The following is a 21,160-nucleotide window of genomic DNA, read 5'->3' on the forward strand; positions in this document are numbered from 1 at the left end:
CCCCCCCCCCCCCCCCCCCCCCCCAGGCACCCTGGCCCTGTACTGGACGTGCCCCCCCGTACCCTGTCGCCCTGCCCCCTCGCAGGGCTTCACACGGCCGGCCCCGGGTTTGGCCTGGGCTGGCTCCCTCTGACGCTCCACGGTCCACTCTGATCCTGGAGTAGTTCACATTAAGGGGAAGGGACGCCGGATGGGTGCCTTTCTGTCTGGCCCTCGCTCTCAGACTCTCCCTTTCATAAGTTTTGAGTTTGTTTTGACAGATAAAAATAAAGTTAGGATTGACTTTCTGTTGTCGACGTCGGATTGTGTTATGGGGGGGGGGGGGGTTAGATGGAAGCACTCGACGAAGGTCGGTCACAAGTGCATGAGGGCAGCTGTAAACAAACGTATGACGTTGCCTGGCGCAGATTTTGTCATCGTCTTGTCCACGAGGTCTGTGGGACCCCTAAGCGGATGATCATGCGCAGCCCAGAATGTGTGGCCCCTTGGATGGTACGCATAGCAAGCGGTCCACTAGCTAGTAGCTAGCGCATGCTCCAGATGACAAAATGGATGCCAACTAGAAGAGAGGTTGTGCGAGGAGATCTGCCGACAGCCAGACGGCATTGTACTCTAGCCGACATATCCCACAAACTGTTGCGAGAGATAAAAATGCCATTTCCTTTCTGTATTCCCATGCCTCTTCTTCTTTAGTATTTTTTTATGGTGTTTGGAAAATATGATATGAAGGGAAACTGCGGGTGTGGAACACAGAAAGCGTGTCGGAGCCTTAAACCCTACCTGCTCTGATGCTTTGGGTACAAGATGAATGCTATTGAACGCTTAGAATCTTGGTTCTCTGCTGCAAATCTCTCCTCTTAGTTCACAGAAAAGGAGCTATTCTGCTCAGAGTCTCTTGTGTTTGTTGTGGTGTGTCCATCTGGCAGATAAGGGCCTTGGTCGATGTGTTTTTGGCCGTAACGCTCATGTGGAGTATATCTAGAGCAAGGAACAGCAAACTGCTACTGCTCGTGTTTACAGTGGCGAGGGGGAGGGGCTGAACATGGCCATCTGCCTGGAAATGCTGTCACGCAGTCCGGGGCCAATATGTAAAATATACCGGGGGCAGTTATCGCTAAGAGACGAGTGCCGGGGATCGATAGTGGTAAAATGTTTTCTGCCTTGTTCAATACCGTCTTAAAACTTGATTCCACTCCCCTGGAGAGTTCACTCCCCTGTCCGATAAACACTGATAAAGACCATTTGTTATAACACAACTTAAGAGCGCTCCATCTGCCCTGTCCCTGGCGCCGTGCTTCAGCTTTTCTAAGTGTTTTAGTTCGCAATGCAGAATTGTGTTTTGGTGATATCCAGAAAGCTGGAATGTCTCCTCGATAAGCCGTCTCTTCGTCACACGTCCTGCACCGGAGCTCTGTGTACCGTCCTCTTCAGGTCAATGATGGCCCGTTCATGTGTGTCTCCGCCTCTGATTCCCAGAAGGGGGAACTGGGATCACTGGGGAACGTTGTCCTTCATGGTGTGTGTGTGTGTGTGTGTGGGCTGGTCTTGTGTTCAGACAACATCCTGGATGACAAGCCGGAGGGGAAGAGCACAGCGGAGAAGGAAGAGCCGCCGACCGACGAGGTTCCCAAGAGAAGCTCCAAGAAACCGGAGAGGGCGGCAAACTGCAAGGGAAAAGTAGGCCAGCGGAAACTCAGAGAGTCAGACTGTATGAACATCCCCCCTCTAGGGTCGGATATGTTGGGGTGCAAGGGCGGCTGCTTACCCCATTGATCTATATGATAGATTTGCAGGATATAAAGGTATTTTATATCCACCTTTTCACTGTGTGTGTGTGTGTGTGTGTGTGTGTGTGTGTGTGTGTGTGTGTGTGTGTGTGTGTGTGTGTGTGTGTGTGTGTGTGTGTGTGTGTGTGTGTAGGTGTTTGACATGGAGTTGGGGGAGGAGTTCTACCTTCCTCAGAACAAGAAGGAGAGCCGGCAGATCGCCCAGGAGCTGTCGGACCTCATCATCTACTGCCAGGCCATCAAGTTCCCCGGTAGGCTCTTCCACGAGAGAGAGAGAGACAGAGACAGAGACAGAGACAGAGACAGAGACAGAGAGAGAGAGAGAGAGAGAGAGACAGACAGACAGACAGACAGACAGACAGACAGACAGACAGACAGACAGACAGACAGACAGACAGACAGACAGACAGACAGACAGACAGACAGACAGACAGACAGACAGACAGACAGACAGACAGACAGACAGACAGACAGACAGACAGACAGACAGACAGACAGACAGACAGACAGACAGACAGACAGACAGACAGACAGACAGACAGACAGACAGACAGACAGACAGACAGACAGACAGACAGACAGACAGACAGACAGACAGACAGACAGACAGACAGACAGACAGACAGACAGACAGACAGACAACTGGTGATGCTGTTGTTTTAGTTTTTCTTCTGTTTGTTTATGTGTGTTGGCATACGCGTGCATGCCCGTGGGAACCAGGCCTGTCCACACTGTCTCCGACTGACTCGGGCCGAGGGAAGGACCGAGGGAAGGGCAGGAAGTCCATATTTGGAGCGGCCCCTGCTCGCATTAACACACTGGGAGACTCCGCCCCCCAGACCCGCCCCTCAGGGAAAGGTAGACACAAGTGGCGGGCCACAAGTGGCGGTTTTATTACGTTATATGACATTAAAGTGGTAGATTTTGTATTGTGTAAAATGTGTGTGTGTGTGTGTGTGTGTGTGTGTGTGTGTGTGTGTGTGTGTGTGTGTGTGTGTGTGTGTGTGTGTGTGTGTGTGTGTGTGTGTGTGTGTGTGTGTGTGTGTGACGTGCATGAGAAGCAGCCTACAGGTCCTTTTCCTGGTGTATTTTGACTCTGAAAAAAGATCCCTTTGACCTTAAATAGAGAAATCCCATACTGGACACCCAGGGAGACGCTGACCCCCCCCCCGACCCCTGACCCCCTCCTCCCCCGTCGACCCTGGTGGTTGGGATACAGTTGGCTCTCTTTCCCTTCTCCTGGTCCAAAAGTCACACGCCCTGGGACCTCTGGAGGAGAAACAACAACAACGATAGCACGACACCACAGAGCCGTCCCAGATGTCCCACCCCCTGACCCAATCAGAATCCATCAGATGTCCGACCACCTGACCCTATCCGAACCAATCAGACGTCCGCCCTCCTGACCCCATTTAAACCAATCAGAGTAGCGAGCAGTGCACCAAAACCACTTTTGTGAACGAGCATGCTCGCACTTGCGTACAAACAAACATGAATAAATACACATGATCTAAACATCCTTTTTAGATCAACAACAACAAAAACTGAAAAAAAAGTGACCCTCCTTTCTTAAACATTTATTTCCTGACTCACCGCGTCCTCCTTCACGTCCCTCATCTCCTCCGCTCCTCGGCCCACCCCCATTCCCTCGGCCCCCCTAAAGACAGCCGCCCCCTTGCGCAGTTGACACTGTCTACGGTGCATGGACATGTGTGTGAACGGGTGGACGTGAGGGCACACACTGTCAAACACACTGTAAAACACGACGAGTGGCCCACTCCCTGTGAATGCAATCCATTTACCATTGTATCCTTCTCCCCTCACCTCTTCTTCCTCCTCCTCCTCCTCCTCCTCCTCCCTCACCTCCTCCTCCTCTTCCTCCTCCTCCTCCCACACCTCCTCCTCCTCCTCCCTCACCTCTTCCTCCCACACCTCCTCCTCCTCCTCTTCCTCCCTCACCTCTTCCACCTCCTCCTCCTCCTCCTCCTCCCTCACCTCTTCCTCTTCCTCCTCCTCCTCTTCCTCTTCCTCTTCCTCCCCCTCTTCCTCCTCCTCCTCCCACACCTCCTCCTCCTCCTCCCTCACCTCTTCCTCCCACACCTCCTCCTCCTCCTCCTCTTCCTCCCTCACCTCTTCCACCTCCTCCTCCTCCTCCTCCCCCTCTTCCTCCTCTTCCTCCTCCTCCTCCTCTTCCTCTTCCTCTTCCTCCCCCTCTTCCTCCTCCTCCTCCCTCCAGGCGGTGCAGAGTGCGTGCGTCTGAGCTGGGAGGAGCAGCAGCAGACACAGCAGGCCCAACAGCAGTGCCAGACGTCCCCGGTGCCCAGCGCGCCCGCCTCCCTCAGCTCCATCATCCGCACGCCCAAGTGCTACCACATCTCCTCGGTCAACGAGAACGCCGCCAAGCGCCTCTGCCGCCGCTACTCCCGCAAGCTCATCCAGCACACGGGCTCCCAGCTGCTGCGCACCTACCCGGCGGCCACGCGCATCGACTCGGCCAACCCCAGCCCGCTGCCCTTCTGGCTGCACGGTATCCAGCTGGTGGCGCTCAACTACCAGACCGACGGTGAGGCGGAGCCCGGGGGGGGGGGGGGGGGGGGCTTAGTTGATGTTTCAAGTTTGATTTGCGTAAACGCAACGTCATCCAAAATGAACATTTTGGTCTCCATATAGTCTTTTATATAAATTATGCATTAATTAATCTTTTGAGGACAGGAAGAGTGTCATTTAAAATAAGAACTGATAAGAATGTAGTAGTACTGTAAAAAGACGTCAGGCTTGAACTTCCTTCATGGCGGTGTGAGAAGCACGAGGAGTTCCTGGTCTTAGGTACTCGCGCGGCGCTAGCATTTTAAACTGCCGGGTCATAATGTTAAAACTAGATCAGTGAGCCATTAAAAAACAAAAAAAAACTTCAATCCCCCTCCCCCCGCCGACCTCCGACCCTCCAAACAGCAGGTTATCTCCCTCTGGGGAGCATTTAGAAGACACCCTTAATCTCTGGTCTCCTGCGCCTCGCTGTGATCGCGGCCTCTCAGATGAGGTGGAAGCGATTTTCCATTTCCCCGAGCCAAACTCTCCCCCTATCATTCCTTCTTACAGAAGAGAAGCAGGAATTTGAGAAAAACATTTAGCAATTTAGCAATGCGAGCCGTCTCCTGAAGGGAGTCGGGGTGCATGCAGTGGACTGGAACCTCCTCTGGCAGGAAGAGGTCAGCTCTCGAAGAAGCCTCTGGCATCGGACTCAATAATGTTTGAGAGTGATGTACTTTCTTTGTCTCATTTTGCTCTTTCTTTTTATAACTATTTATCTTTATTTATTTCCGACGTGAAGGATCTATCCTGATGATTCACATCCACTCCGTCTCTTCCTCTCTGCTTTTCTTCTTCAATCTCACCACTTCTACCTGAATTCCTAAAGCAAAGTTGAGGATTTGACCCCTGTACATTGACGTGCTCAATGCTGGCCGTTAAGATGCTTGTTAATACATAAAAATGCAAATGGGAGTTCATGAAAGACAGATAAAAGGTTGTTGGTGTCTGAGTCAAGAACTCTGACTCCAGATATAAAGATTCAGGATATTAGCGATGATTTCTCATGCCCTCAACCTTCCCCCCCCCCCCCAGATCTTCCCCTGCAGCTAAACGAAGCGCTCTTCGAGGCTAACGGCGGCTGCGGCTACGTGCTAAAGCCGGCGGTGTTGTGGGACCGCTGCTGCCCCCTCTACCAGCAGTTCTGCCCCCTGGAGCGAGACGTGGAGAACATGACCCCCATCACCTACACCCTCACGGTAAGAACCAAGGTGGAGTTCTCAATAAGTTCCCTCTCAGTTCCCCAGAAGTCAGAGATTGCAAAACACTTTATACACACGCACACACTTTCTGGCTGTGTGTCTACATCTCGGCAGTAAAAGTGGTTTGAGTGTTTATTAAATAAGGGGCCGTATGTGCTTGAGCTGTCATGGAGGCCTCCCATTGAGCTGAGAATTAGAGCAGAGTTTATAAAAGGCTGTAAGTCGTAAAGATGTTTAGAATGGGGAAGTAGGGTTCAAGGCTGGAGTTCTTCACGTCTTTGAACCAAAAGCTAGATATGCTTTGGAGATAGCTTTGCTGTAAAGCTAGCTATGACTCTAAGATAGCTGTGTTGAAAAGCTAGCGGTACCTTAAGCTGTGTTGTTAAGCTTGATATTTCCCTAAGCTAGCTATGCTGCTATGCTCGTCGTGTCCTTACGCTAGCCGTCTTGCTGCGGAGCAGGTACGAAGTTCTGCGAAGAGCCGGGTAGCTACCGAGAGTTTACATGTCTGTTTGACCAAATAGTGTGGGGAACATGCAGCGTTCGTTTCGCGCCTAAAGCTAAAACTAACTAAACTAAAATAAATGAACACACCCCACATTTCAAAACAGTTCCAGTTGGCTGCACATCAACCACTTTTCAACAGTGGATTTTGCAATTACTATATCTCATCTCATCTCATATCATCTCATCATCCAAACCGCTTATCCGGGGTCGGGTCGACTTTATCACATGGTGACATTTTTTTCATATTTTAAATGTAGCTGACTATGTCTTGCGTTTCCGTTTCCGAAACGTTTGTGTTTGTGAACGCTGTACTGCCCCCTTGTGTTCACGTTAATGTGCGGTGGAACTGTAAATGCATGCAGGTCTGCAAAGATCTGCGTCGTTTCTCGGACTCCACTCGCTGATCTTCTCTAACTCGGGGAGAGCAGAAATGTGAGTTCAGCTCAAGCTAGCCGTGTCTCTAAGCTGTCCCTAAGCCGATCCTTGAGCAGTGCAATCTCTTGAGATCGAACCATCTGAACCCCACCTACTGTTCACAATAAAAATAATATGGCCTGACTGAAACACTCGTCGTGACCTTTCACTGAAAACGATGACCTGGTTACTCATAAGAGTTGAATGAAAGAAATGTTTTTTATTGAATCATATTAATGCAATTTATGACATTACATACATTTAAATAGCCACAGCTAAATATGTAAATAATTAAGTAAATGGATGTTTAGGATGAGGGGTAAACCAGTCATGTTAATTTAGTGGTAGGGACTATCCTTTATGAGCTACAGATGAGGGTCTCATAACAACTATGATCCTCCATCTTGTAAAGTCCAGCATCTAAAAACAGAGTTGACCTATAGTCTAAACCTCGTAAACTGTGTGTGTGTTTGTGTGTGTGTCTGTCTGTCTGTCTGTCTGTCTGTCTGTCTGTCTGTCTGTCTGTCTGTCTGTCTGTCTGTCTGTCTGTCTGTCTGTGTGTGTGTGTGTGTGTGTGTGTGTGTGTGTGTGTGTCTGTGCATTTTTGTGTGCATGTGTTTTTGTCAGGGTAACCTCACACCCTGTACCTTTCTGTTGGTTCAGAGTTGTCTCGTATATATCAACAGAGCAGATGAAATTATTGGCTTTGCAAAAATGTTTCTACAGAACAAAATGTAAACCTAATGTCTACAAACGCATTTAACCTCTCATACACTCTCTTCTTTCTTACGCTTTACCTCTGTTTTCTACTCCTCTCGCTTTCATTTAACTCTATCCATTCCTCTTGCTTTCTGCTAGCTATTCTCCCCCTCTTCCCCCCTCTCTCCCTCTCTCCTCTTTCATCTCTCTCTCTCCTCTCTCACTTCACCTCTCTCTCCTGCCTTCTTTCTCTGTCTCACCTCTCTCTCACTCGCACTCTCACTCTCTCTCTCTCAAACAAGTATTTTTTGGTATCAAATAGACACATGTATGCATACATGTTTTTTTGTTTAAGATAAAGTCCCGCGCAAAAATGTGCTTTAGGCTTATTTGTGGATTTGTCGCCCTCTTCTGGCCGCTGGAAACGTCACATCCTGCAGCAGCTGCACATTATAAAACAGCTAGTTTTGCAGTGATTTGATTGGCCAAGAGGTGTTCCACGAGTGCAGACATAGAGTATAACATTACTGACGAAAGTATATAATATGACAGTCATGGCTGTGATCCTCCTTGGTACTCAGCCTTTGGGCAAATAACGACGTGCTGATTTTCCGTATAACAGCACTCATGAGACACTGCTTACATTGCTGTATTTCTCCCAGCGGGTGCATCAGCGTGTTGACCGGTCTCCCCCCTCCCTCTCCCTCCCTCCAGGTGATCTCCGGGCAGAACGTGTGCCCGGGCAACAGCGCGGGCAGCCCCTGCGTGGAGGTGGACGTGCTGGGCATGCCCGTGGACGCCAGCCACTTCCGCTCCAAGCCCATCCACCGCAACACGCTCAACCCCATGTGGGGCGAGAGCTTCCAGTTCACCGTGCACTTTGAGGAGCTGTGCTTCCTGCGCATCGCCGTGGTGGAGAACAACAGCTCCCAGACCACGGCCCAGAGGACCCTGCCCATCAAAGCCCTCAAACCAGGTGGGGGTTGGGGGGAACACCTCAGGGTCCACCAGGAACCGCCCCCAGAGTGGAGGACTGACAGCGGCCCTCAGCCGTTCTGCGTTCAGCCCCACTTTGCTTGGATTCAGTGGGCCTTTGATGGAGTCTCTTGGCTGTCTTGTATTTGTTCCACTGCTGCCCGTTGCTATGGTGCTGAATGCATGAGATCCCATGAGACTCAATCAAAACAGAGTGCGGCGAGCAAACGTAAAGGATAGCTGGACGCTTCATAGCAGCGTCAAGGCTGCAACCGTGCATGATCTGTTGAAACTATTTGTGTTCATTTTCTTTGGGATTCATTGTCGTGTGTGTGTGTGTGTGTGTGTGTGTGTGTGTGTGTGTGTGTGTGTGTGTGTGTGTGTGTGTGTGTGTGTGTGTGTGTGTGTGTGTGTGTGTGTGTGTGTTCTTCAGGTTACAGGCACCTACAGTTAAGAACTCAACACAATGAGTCCCTAGAGGTGTCCGGTCTGTTCATCTACAGCCGCAGGAACGAGGACGGCCCTGCAGGGGGTGCTGTTCCCTCCTCTATGGTAAGACCGCCACCGCTAGTCCACAGGTGGCTTTTTTATAATGATGTACAGTAGCTGGTGATGGATGGTTTCCTGGTTAAGGTTGTTTACTCCCAGATTCTGGGTTAAATATGTGCATTTTCAGGGTATTTCTGTTCATGATGTATGTGTCCTGGTCCTGTGTGTAGTGATATTAACTATGATGTGTCTGTACTGGTTTTAATCATGTGTGTATTTTCTGTGTATTGGTATCTGTGACTTGTGTTTTCTGGGTTTGGTGATGTCTATTAAGATGTGTGTGTTCTGGGTTTAGTGATGTCTACTAAGTCATGTGTGATGTGTGTGTTGTTGGTTTAGTGATGTCTATTAAGATGTGTGTGTTGTGGGTTAGTGATGTATATTAAGATGTGTGTGTTGTGGGTTTAGTGATGTCTACTAAGTCATGTGTGATGTGTGTGTTGTGGGTTAGTGATGTATATTAAGATGTGTGTGTTGTGGGTTTAGTGATGTCTATTAAGGTGTGTGTGTTGTGGGTTAGTGATGTATGTTAAGATGTGTGTGTTGTGGGTTAGTGATGTATATTAAGATGGTTGTGTTGTGGGTTTAGTGATGTCTATTAAGATGTGTGTGTTGTGGGTTAGTGATGTATGTTAAGATGTGTGTGTTGTGGGTTAGTGATGTATATTAAGATGTGTTGTGTGTGCTGTGTGTGTGCAGTGGTACAGTACAGATGACCAGCGGACGTATCAGAAGCACAGGCTGACGGTGCACGGGGCCCCGGGCCCGGAGCCCTTCACCGTGTTCCCGGTCTGCCCGCAGACCACCGCCAGGCAGCTGCTAGACATGGTGGGTAGAGCCCCTATCACCTCATCTCAACTCATCTAATCCCATCTCATCTCATCTCCACCAGCATAGTCTAATATAATCGAGTTTAAAGTGGTATACTATTCTGATATAATCTATTTGTAAAATATCGTCATCGACTCAGATAAAGTCTAATCTAATATTAAATGATCTAAATTAATCGGATCTAAATTAACGTTGTCAAATACAATCTAATTTGAACTAATAGAATCTAATAACATTTTATTGTAAAATATTTTGAATATCTGATCTTTTTTGTCATAATATATATATAGCCTAATTTACTCTAATAAGACTAATATTAAAGTAATTCAATCTAATATCATCTCATCTAAATCATATAATCCATGTAGTATGATGCGTATTGTATTGTGTAGCTGATGGATTACGTCTTCCTCCTCAGGTTGTGTCCCCAACAGGAAGTCCCTCAGACTACTTCCTGTGCGAGGAGAGGCTTCCCCTTGCCAAGGAGCGCAGCGAGGCCAGGCAGCGGCCTCTGGCTCCGGAGGAGGAGGTGCTGCGGCTGGTCAGCGGCTGGCACACGGAGGAGGGCCTGGTGGGCAGGATCAGCCTCCGAGCCAGAGAGGAGGTGAACCAGAACCAGTTAAACCGGTCTAGACCGCCGCACTCCCCGCTCAGAGAACAGCGCTGTCAATCCATCAGCTGGCTGATGATAGACACACGGGGATTAATGAAGTATTCCTTCACTTTAACGTCAGACAGGGAGTTTGTGGACTGATTTTGACTAGCTACAAGACATATAATGTTCTGTTCTAAAGTGAGAAAAATGGCCTTTATCGAAAGATGTAATATCTTTCTGATTTGTTCACCGTTTGGAGCCTTGCTTGTACATTGCTTTGGATGTAAGTGTCATGAGATTTCATTGTAAATAAAGTTATTGATGTTTTTATTGTCGCAGAACTGTAATGAGAGGAGCACGTTGGTTGGAGAAGGGGAGGATGAGCTGACCGTAGGAGGGAGGGAGGGAGGAGGGGAAGAGGAGATGTTCTTCGTCCAGGTCCACGACGTCTCTCCTGAGCAGCCCCACACGGTGATTAAGGCCCCGCGCTCCAGCACCTCCCAGGACATCATCCAGCAGGTGGGAACACACATGGACACCAAGAAGTAGCTTAACACATATGGTCTTCAGGAAGTAACTTAGCACATATGGTCTTCAGGAAGTTGCTTTACAAATATGGTCTTTAGGAAGTCACTTTACAAATATGGTCTTCAGGAAGTAGCTAAACAAATAAGGTCTTCCGGAAGTAGCTTAACAAATATGGTCCTCAGAAGTTGCTTTTGAAATGTGGTCTTCAGGAAGTCACTTTACAAATATGGTCTTCAGGAAGTAGCTGAACAAATATGGTCTTCAGGAAGTAGCTTTAAAAAGATGGTCTTCAGGAAGTAGCTTTACAAATATGGTCCTCAGGAAATAGCTAAATTATGATGGTCTTCGGGACATATCTTTACAAATATGGCCTTCAGGAATTAGCTTTGGAAATACACTGTGTTAACCTAGAAGCTCTTCTGTTGTATTGGTTCCAGACTCTGTCCAAAGCCAAATACTCCTTGAGCATCCTGTCCAACCCCAACCCCACCGACTACGTCTTGATGGAGGAGGTGACCAAGGACCCCGGCTCCAAGAAGGCGTCGACCGCCAAGCCGCTTCAGCGAATCCTATTGGACCACGAGTGTGTCTATCAAGCTCAGAGCCGGTGGAGGGGGGTGGGGAAGTTCATCCTCAAACTCAAAGAGCAGGTAGACACCACTCGCTTACTCTATCTCAAAACATATTAATAATAATGTATGATTCTTTGATTTGAGAGAAAGAGGAGACTAGCTATTTCAGGTCAGTGCATAGATGTAGAGGTTTGAAACCCACTCATATATGTCCCTCTCCAGATGCCTCGCGAGGACAAGAGAAAGGGCATCTCGTTCGCCAGCGAGCTCAAGAAGCTGACCAGTCGCGGCCGCAGCACGTCGAGTGGCAGCAGCGCCAGCCAATCGGTGACGCTGTGCCATGACGGCCCCGCCCACAGTAAGGATGAGCGGGCAGCATGCTGTGTTGCGCTGACTGAGATCCAGGAGTGAGACTCTGGCTCCCCCTGCTGTCTGTGCATGAACAAGGCAACAGAGGTACAGTGCCCCTTTAACACCCCTTAACACTGGTCAGACCACTTAGACATAGCACACCCTTCACCGTCACTTAACCAGATACCTTAACCTTCAGTTAATTTAGGTTAAAGGTTTGGTGTTTAAACACACACCAAACCCTAACCCTAACATACCTTCCCTTACTTTACCTTTAGGTAAGGTGTATGGATAAGTGAAGGTAAGTAAAATAACAAACCCTACTGTAACATAATTTGATTTTAGGTATATGTTTGAGTGATGGTTAAGTTAGGATAGGGCTTTTGCCTTAAAACCCAAGGGTTAGGGTTAAACCCTAACCCTAACTGGTTAAAATAAGCTTTAATTTAGGTGATGGGATTGATGGTCACTTACCTGTACACCTAAACTTAAGATAAACTAACCCTAACCACATCTAATACCTCGGGTTAATACCTACATTTCTAGTATTGATAAGCATCATGAGACATAACCTCCAGATGGTTTTAACCAATTGTTACGTATTCATACATTGTAATATTTCATCACCTTGTTGAATGTAGCATCAAATTTTGAGTATAAATTAGTGCTGTTGGGATTAATGGATGTAATAAAAAAGAAATTGGCAACATAAATGTAATTTCTTGACCAATTTTTATTTTCCAATTAATTTATATTTTTTATTTCTAAATTGTTAAAGGGGTGATGTTATGCCACCAGATGTGGGTGTGATTATCTGTATTTTCCTGTTTTTTATCAATCACACATCTAGGAGGACAATCACACTTGTGGCGTCACTAAAGCAAAGGAAAAGGCCCATTTTTTCAGCCTGTAATGGCTAATCACACTAACATATGGTGGCATAATAACACCCCTTAAAACTGCTTTGAAAGCATGGGAGTATTTCGAATGATGGCTAATTACAAAATGTGGTTTGTACAAACTGTTGATGAAATTGCGCAGCAGTATTAACGGCAACAAAACACTGGTTCCATAATAGTTGGTTAAAAAGAAAAAACAAAGTAACAGTAGTTTTGTCATGTTTATTTGATGACCAACCTGTTATTATTAGTTTGTATAGGTTTTTGATATATTTTGCCCTCATTTAGGTAACCCTATTTCGCTACCTCAACTTTGCTTTGGTTCGATGGTTGATTAATCGTTAATTTTTCACTGTTCATTTGTTAATTGGTTGTGCTGAACAGTGAATGTAACAATAAGTTAATTGGTTAATTGGTTTGTTGATTCATATCTTTGTGAATGTGTTAATTGTAATGTTAATTATGTTGTTAATGATTCATGTTATTTTTTATCAATTGACTAGCTGTCCCTCTTCCTGCACAGGGTGTCTGCCTGCGGGGCTGAAGGCCTGGGTGTCAGAGGGCAAAGAGGGGGCTGGACGTATCCTCCTGAACTCGCCCGTGAGGCCGCGACCAAAGCCCCGACGGGACCACACCTCCACCGCCTCTCGAGCCCTCCAGACCTGGAAGATGTACCTTCTGCGCAACTGGAAGGTTCACAAATGAAACCCAGAGAGGGAGAAAAGATCATTAAAGTGATAATGGAAGGCATCCTCAACGCAGTGTAGTAAGGACTCATTGCCCTGGTTCAGCGCAAAGGAAGGTTTATTCCCACAATCTGCGAGTTTGTACGTGCGTTTGGGAGTTCTTGGAAACCGCTCCTCTTGCGCAAAGGACTGCATTTGGCAGTTGATTTGAGGGCACTTAGAGGATTCGGTCCGGCCCCAGAGGCTGGCTTAGTTGCTGTACAGGGTCCTGCCCAAACCCTATTGGTCGGATGAATGGGATTTGGCTCACTCCGGGGGGTGTCCGTTGATTGGTTGGTTCGCTGGTTGACGGACAGTTGCCCTAGCCACTCAGAAAGCCTTTCTCCACGGAGCCCCTAGACACGGTAAATGTGCCATTGGGCTACCCCCAGGTTTGACTTGACGCGGTCACCCGCAGCTGTTTTATTTATTTATTGTTTCATCATCAGGGATGGGATTTAGAATAATCTAAAATGCTGTTTCTTATTAATGAAGGGGAAGTTGTATGTCGGACCCATCAACATTTAGTCACGATGAAATGATTAATGGGTTTGTGACCTTTCAATCTCCAAATTAATTTGACGAACCCTGAATACGTGTCAAGTTTGCTGGGTGTGAACAGAGATTTTTCATGATTTAGGCTACTAGTAAGGTTCACTAACGGCATATACTAACTATGAATGAGGCTTCTAGTAAGGTTCAGTAAATATATAGTTACTATGAATAAGGCTTCTTGTAAGGTTCAGTAAAGTTATGTTTAGTAACATTGCCCATTTTCTTGCTGTTAAAAAACGCACATAGGATAGCAAAAGGACTCAAAGCATTAGTGATGGAATGTGTATGAATTAGGTATTTTGAATGGCTTCAGTTTGAGGGAAATGGTTGATCATGTTTTAATGTAAGATTAAAACAGATACTGTAAGATTATATTCGGCAGCTTTTGGTCCAGGTAGACGGGCTTTTAAGTTGTTTCTTTACTTTATATCGTTGACATGATCTCTAAAAAGTAATATATAATTTAACTAATATAAGAAAAGTAAGTCATCGCAGAGCTGATCAATGATCGGTGATGTTACTTATTTTCGCCCAGCTAGCGGGAAAAGGCCTGATGACATCACTGATAGGGGTGTGGCCAACAGTTCCAACTGTTATTCCAGTTGAATAAAATCGTTGTAAACTATACAGCAGGCTTAAAACAATGTCGTCCCAAAAATATTTGATCAAAGAATTCAAATTTGGAAGAAACTTCTGTGTGTGCCGTTAAATGTTCCCCATTTAAACAAAAAAACACAAAGTATTTTCTAATAAGATGTCTCTGGGACAGACATGTTTTTTTTTTCAAGAAATAACTTAAGTTGTTGAATAATACTTTGAATTTTCTTTCCTATTTCTTTACATAATGAAGAATGAAAGACTTGTATGGGTATTTTCTCATGTTTTTATTAATTTACATTATTGAGCGGTGTCGTACATTTTATTTTTGTTGTTTACGCCCATCTTAAATTTGACAATTAAGAAGGCTTCCCAAAATCTTCAAATGTTGAGAATGATTAAAGGTCATGTCAACATCAGTTAAGTTAAGTTAAATTGTTTGTTTCCATCTCCCAGTCTAAATGTCTTGTCCGTCATTGGCTGAGTTGTAGCATTAGCATGACAGCTATGTGAAGCTAACATAGCATAACTAAAGTTATGATAGCTTATGTTGGCAGAATTTTTTTTTAACCTGAAATAAAGCTGATATCCAATATTAAGTTAAAGTTGAGCATATTATTGTCTATGGAAAGCGGTTTAACTTTTAAACCTATTTCCTTCCCTATATGTAGGCTTGTGCTTAGTTAAGTGTGAATCGATTGTAATGTCATATAAAGGTACTTTTAAATACATTTAATAATTATATTGTTTCCATTTTATAGTGGCTTAACAATTTGATTTATATTTTAGTCCAGTTTAGTCTGTTGTAAATGTATATATTTTTATCCAGGGTCACTGATAGACAGACAGGAAATCATCCCTGAGCCTAACATATAGATGGAGCTCAGACTCAATGTGGCTGTAGAGTTGTATATACACATAAGGTGTTTAGTTTATCTTTTAAAGAGTTTTCTTTAAAATGCTCAATGTTTTATGTTTTTCGTAGACAATCCTCGGGTAGTCTGATACTTTTAAACAAGACGTCTGGATGTAGAGCTTAGCTATTCAAGACTTGATACCATTTGTTGCATGCATTCTTTTCTTTAAATGGAGGTATTCAGATGATGAATTATTTCAACGCCAAGTATAGTTTTTCGCCTTTATCTCTAACTTGTGAATGATACCCTTCTTAAGTGTGTTGAAACTTTGTTAAAACTGAGAAACATGTGTGTAGGATTATTTATCGAATGACACGCCCTGGTTGGCTGTTGTGTGTGTGTGTGTGTGTGTGTGTGTGTGTGTGTGTGTGTGTGTGTGTGTGTGTACGTGTATGTGTGTGTGTTTTTTGGGCGTGTCTGAAGTCTCAAAGTGTTTTAAACTGTTTTCTTAATTTATTTGCGTAGATGTGAGGGAAATCCCTCCTCTGCGTTTACACTAAAATGTAATATTTGTTCAGTGGTGTAAATAATATTTTTTACTTAAGTGTTGGCTGTAGTAGTTACATTTCTGGTGTTATATTCTTCAGGAAAATGTCCTGCAGTTGTCTACCTGTGTCTTTGTAAATGTAGGAAGATTAGGGCGACACATTTGGATGGAAGTGTATAAGTCTTTGTGTTGTCGTGTATATTTTTTTAAAAGTGTATTTGGTCATTGTGTTGTCCAACGTGCTTCATATTGTGACCTGCAGGCTGTACGTCTTCACGTTTCTATTTACTTGAATTATTTAAATGATTGATTATCAGCCAATGTTGTCATACCTGTAAAGAGAGAGTTCACATTAAATACAACTATTGTCGTAGTCATTATTGTTTCGTTGCTGAATGCAGACTTAATTTGTTTTCATAAATGTCGGATCACTCTGCAGGTTTTAAAACTGATTTCCAATAAGCACTTTCGGATTGCATTAACAGATAGTTTCAAAAAATACATTTAATCATATTTATTTTATACCCACAACTTTACAACTATCACTTAACTCTCATCACAATTATAGTAGAGTACTACTGCAATTGAAGTCTGCAACATAGACTCGGTTTCTGCAAAAATGCACAGAAGGTTTGTCGTTGAAGTCATTGGTGCAGGATTTGTATTCACCATTGGTCTGATTCTGAAAGAAATTCAACTTTTGGGGGAAACAGGGTTGATAATGTAGACCACAATTTTTTGGGTTTCTTATATTTGAAAGTATAAATCTATTCATCTATCAATGTTTAAAGGTAAAATTATCTAAGATGGATGAAATGTTAGTTTGGATCCAACTCATACAGAACAAACTAATTTAGAATCATATATTAAATTTAAATCTTGAATCTAAATCTTATATCTAAATCTTATTTCTAAATGTAAATCCTGAATGTAAATGCTTTATCTGAGCTAAATCGTATAGATAAATCTTAAATCCTAAATTGGAATCCCTATTTTCAATCAAATTCTTCCATCTAAATCCTAAATCCATACCGATATGCTAATTCTCAAAGATATCCACCTTATTCCGCCACGCCCCTTTTTACATGCGTTTGTCTTCCGCTTTGTGTTGAAACTTCCGGTCGGCTAGTTACAGCTAGATAGCTACATTGAAATACCCGGTGAATTAAAGGTTTGGTATGGGATTTGGGAAACGCCAGCAGATTTTGAAAATACACAACTCAAATGGTCCTACCCCCTCTCCTTCAACGCTGACTCTGACTCCACCCATTCCAAGTCATGGACGCGCAATCATGCATGAACGAACACCGATGCGCAAGAGAGAGCCATTAGCTAGTTAGCTAGCTCCAGTAGCTACCGCAGGATAACAACAAACAGAAGCTTGCTCTGGGTCACAAGCTTTGAGTATGTGCACAAAGGGTCACGCGCTTGGAGCGGGGGAGGGGAGTGCAGTACGACCGTTTGATTGACGTACTTACTGTCCAATGCCACTCGGTGGGTCTGGAAATCATTGGCTGGATTTTTCAAGCCCTGCCCGTTCCACAGATGATTGATTTGTTTAATTTTCATGTCAGTACTTCTAACTCAGTGGCTGTAAGTGGGTTATGATAAGGATTTCAAGTAATTTTGTAAAAATGGCCAAAATAGAGAATTCCATACCCAACCTTTAAGATGGAGAGGCTAACGTGGGTAGAGACAAAAAAAATGTCAAAAGTTTGGATGGAGGGATTGTACTTCGTCACCCGAGGTTAATGAACTCCACCGAGTGGGTGGATGACATGTGGTGGTGGCCTCAGGTGTCGTATGGGGATATTTTTTATTATTTAGTGTTAGCTGTCGATGGGTCAGCCATGAAAAATGTCAAGAGCACCCAGGCGTATCAATATTTACATAGTGGAAAGGTCGGTGGTGTTTTGCATTCCAAAAACGAGAAGGAGGAATATCTCTTTTTGAAAGCTGCAGTCAAACCCAGTCAGTCCAGCACACCAAGACTAAGAGCATTCTGTTTCAGAGACATGCTTCCTTTTGTTTCAGACGAGAATAATGAAGGTCGCCTGTTGCTCTGTGAGCGTTAGGCCTATATATGCAGTTATGCAAATGATAATTTTATACTACTTAACTACTTGTGCATATTTTAACTACTATTTGTACATATTATTGGCTATTGTTTTTAATGTAATTAGTTTTTAGTATTATGTCAAAGCATTAACTCAATCATTAAAGGATTTAGCAAATGCCTCGTGTGAAGTTTATTTTATTGACCCTCAAAGACGTCATGTTTGTGTATAAAAATACAGGTATAAGTTAAAGTTTGGTAAAGATTTGTAAAAATTAACAATAGAAACAACATTTTAACCATTTGACCATAGCAACTGATTGAACATCATATTCCTCATCTTCTTGTACAATGTCCCCACGAAGATAGACCTTCAGACTCTCAGAATCTTGTCAAATAATGCTAATGTATTGTGCCACTGATAACGGGCAGAGTTGCTCAACCGGAACATAGATCACAAAACGGAACCAATATGGCGCCCCCCTTGTTTAAGCGCAGAATAAGGTGGATACTAATTGGTGACTATGGTGTGTATCTATATGGTGTGTAACTATGGTGTGTGCGTATCTATATGGTGTATACCTATGGTGTGTGCGTGTATATATATATATAAGGTTTTTATCTGTCGTTGTGTGCATTGTGGCATCCCGCCCCGTAAACCTCGGCCCGGACCAGCCCGAGGGTTGGTCCTGGATGGCCGATACCACCGTCACCCCCCAGCCGGCGACGGAGAGCACCGACTGAACCCCAATCAGCTTGATTGGGGGACACCTGGCCGAAAGCCGAGGAGCCATTATATAAGGAGCACGAGGACTGACATTTGGAAAGAACAGGAAGGGGACCAAGAGAGAAGGAAGCGCTCGGGTCCGCGAGCGGCTAGAGGCTCACGGAGGCCCTAGAGACTGCGACTTTAATGGATTGCCTTAAGTTGTATGCAATAGATGCCGTGTACGGCTATTTCCTCACTAACAAGCGTCATTTGTACCTGGAACCTGGCTCATTGGAGGAGCGGGTTGCCACAGCATATGGTTTGTATCTATATGTTGTGTGTATCAATATTGTGTGTGAATCTATAGGTGTATATCTGTGGTGTGTGCGTGCATATGGTGTGAATCTATATGGTGTATTGTGTGTGTGTGTGGTGGTAGGCGATGACTCCAGTTTAACCAGTGAATGAGTCTCTCTGGTCTCTTTGATGAAAGCTTCCCACACACACACACACAGTAAGGTGAATTGAATGAAGACTTTTTTGTTTCGAAGTTTTGAATCTAAATCAGACTCATCCCTTTAATTAAAATGAAGGAGGTCATTTAAGATCAAACACAGAGCTGAAATAGCCTCTCACTGTTACCAAGAAGCCCACAGGGTGCCGAACCTGCATTGAGTTTTACTAATTAGCTCACCTGCCGCAGCTCGCCTGACATGACTTATAATGTGTGAAGGAAATCTGGGATTGTGTTGGTTTAACTCTCACTTGAAATTTGGACCATGAGTAAACTGTTCCTTCCTTCAAAGGTCTATCATGGCTATTTAACTGCAGTTCTGTGAGTATCCCAACTTAACCATGAAGATGAATTGCAAACTGTAAGTCATTAATTTCTCATTACTCTTGGGCACATTGATGTATTTTGGCTTCCTGGTGTAGTAAGGATGTTTTATTGGTTCATGGGATACTTAGGTGTTTGGTTTATGTTGGTTTTAATGATTTGTTAAAATGGTTACCGTCCAAGTTATTGTTGTAAGCTGGAGTAATGGGTTGGGATCTGATATCTTCAGTCTTCTTTCATTCTACTCTCCTGAGCTCTGCATCTTCATCACATGAGTGTTGCTTTACTGATGAGGGTATGGTCTGAGTGAGCAGAGGTGCATACTGGGATACAGAGCTGTCTGAAGTCTACAGGTCTGTAGACACGCCCCCTCAGGGGAAACCGAGTGTTTGAGAAACTGTCGTGACGTCAGTTACATGGACTGGAATGTTCTGAGAGATGGAGACAGGGATTGAGAAGGAGAAACACCAGGGGGAGATGAGGGGGCTCCTCATCTCAACGACTAAAACACAACGTCAGTCTGACAGAGAACCATGGAACACATTCAACAGTCCACTCCAGGCATCGTGACTCCCCAGGAACAGTTTCATTTCCAAGAAGGTCTTATTTGGGGCCATCCCCATATGGATCCTGCTCCTCAAGAGCCACCCCCCTCCACTGGGTTTTCTTCTGAACAGATGACCTCCTTCCTGTCCTCAGGCTGACTAAAGCTGCACTGTTTGCATCTGTGAAGGCCCCTCATTCAGGAAACCACTGGACTACAAAGACATGACTTCAGAGACGTTGAATAAACCTGTACACATTTTGGAGACGCCAAGCATAATCCATCACCAATGTGGGACGCCACTGAAGAATGTACATAATTTACGTCTCTGGAGACATTGGTTGTTCTGTTATGGGTGCCCTGGCAGGAGAGCTGGGGGTGGATGATGGAATGTTATTTGGCATGAGGTTTTTACCCTGCATGATTGTTTGGCCTTTTATGGCTCAGTGGTGTGTGTGTTTGGGTTTGACATGAGATGGAAGATTTCTGAGCATCGCTAGGGTTCTACTGTGTAGGGTTCTAGGGTTCTACTGTGCCAGGTGTGTGTCTCCGACACACACCTGGCATGGGGTTCTACGTGTGTTTGGTTCCACCTGGCATGGGGTGCTATGTGCGTGTCCTTGGTTCTATGTGTGTGTGTCCGGCTTGCTTCGACAGTGATAATGTTCATACGGGGGTCTGTGTGATTGGCTTGGGATATTGGCATGGTCAACTAAATCATACCTGATGGACGGCCACACGTTTACTTAAGGGCCTCCAGTAGACGTGAAGAGCCCTGAGCGACGCTCCAGAGCGATATCCAACAGGAAGGAAGGAACGAACGAACCCAACTCAAGTGTAAAAGGATGCAAGCGGCGTGTTCAGATCAGTGACTTCAAACTAGGACTACACCAATCAGGATCAATGGAGGATGGACACCAAAAGGAATTCCACAAGGAGAGTCTGACGTTGGAAAGGGATCTAAATGGATATGCAAGATGACCTTCAGACCTGTAATGAGACGGCTCTTCCTACCTGGCTGGATTGATGGAGAGCCCTGTGGATCTTGTCTTGCTTTCAGTTGCACATCTTCTCAGGCTGTACTGTATTTGTTTCGGACAGGACTAGCTGAACAATTGGTTCCCTTAAATCAGAACCAATCCGTGAACTCCAGCTAGTGGATTTTCCAACTTCCAAGCTTTTGGATATTCCAACACTGCTGAGGCATATAAGGCCATTCCTCAACCCCATATTG

General features: G+C 45.0%; 1 protein-coding gene across 9 annotated transcripts in view; it reads left to right on the plus strand.

Annotated features, from left to right (window-relative positions):
* Window positions 1-16,159, plus strand: part of plce1 (phospholipase C, epsilon 1) — an 86,173-nt gene extending 70,014 nt beyond the window's left edge. For 7 of the 9 annotated variants that reach the window (XM_030339907.1, XM_030339911.1, XM_030339910.1 and 4 more), the window contains 13 exons: window positions 1,556-1,677; window positions 1,921-2,038; window positions 2,508-2,645; window positions 4,024-4,350; window positions 5,412-5,575; window positions 7,913-8,174; window positions 8,607-8,725; window positions 9,422-9,550; window positions 9,972-10,157; window positions 10,488-10,667; window positions 11,114-11,326; window positions 11,471-11,606; window positions 13,022-16,159. In XM_030339907.1, the coding sequence (XP_030195767.1) occupies window positions 1,556-1,677; window positions 1,921-2,038; window positions 2,508-2,645; window positions 4,024-4,350; window positions 5,412-5,575; window positions 7,913-8,174; window positions 8,607-8,725; window positions 9,422-9,550; window positions 9,972-10,157; window positions 10,488-10,667; window positions 11,114-11,326; window positions 11,471-11,606; window positions 13,022-13,203 (2,276 nt within the window). In that variant the 3' untranslated portion in view covers window positions 13,204-16,159. Of the gene's footprint in view, window positions 1-1,555; window positions 1,678-1,920; window positions 2,039-2,507; window positions 2,646-4,023; window positions 4,351-5,411; window positions 5,576-7,912; window positions 8,175-8,606; window positions 8,726-9,421; window positions 9,551-9,971; window positions 10,158-10,487; window positions 10,668-11,113; window positions 11,327-11,470; window positions 11,705-11,877; window positions 11,901-13,021 lie in introns of all 9 variants that reach the window. The other 2 variants (XR_003973825.1, XM_030339913.1) reach the window with 2 other exon arrangements.
* The last annotated feature ends 5,001 nt before the right edge of the window (window positions 16,160-21,160 follow it).

This window comes from Gadus morhua, chromosome 18 (genome assembly GCF_902167405.1).
Source record: "Gadus morhua chromosome 18, gadMor3.0, whole genome shotgun sequence".
NCBI lineage: Eukaryota > Metazoa > Chordata > Actinopteri > Gadiformes > Gadidae > Gadus > Gadus morhua.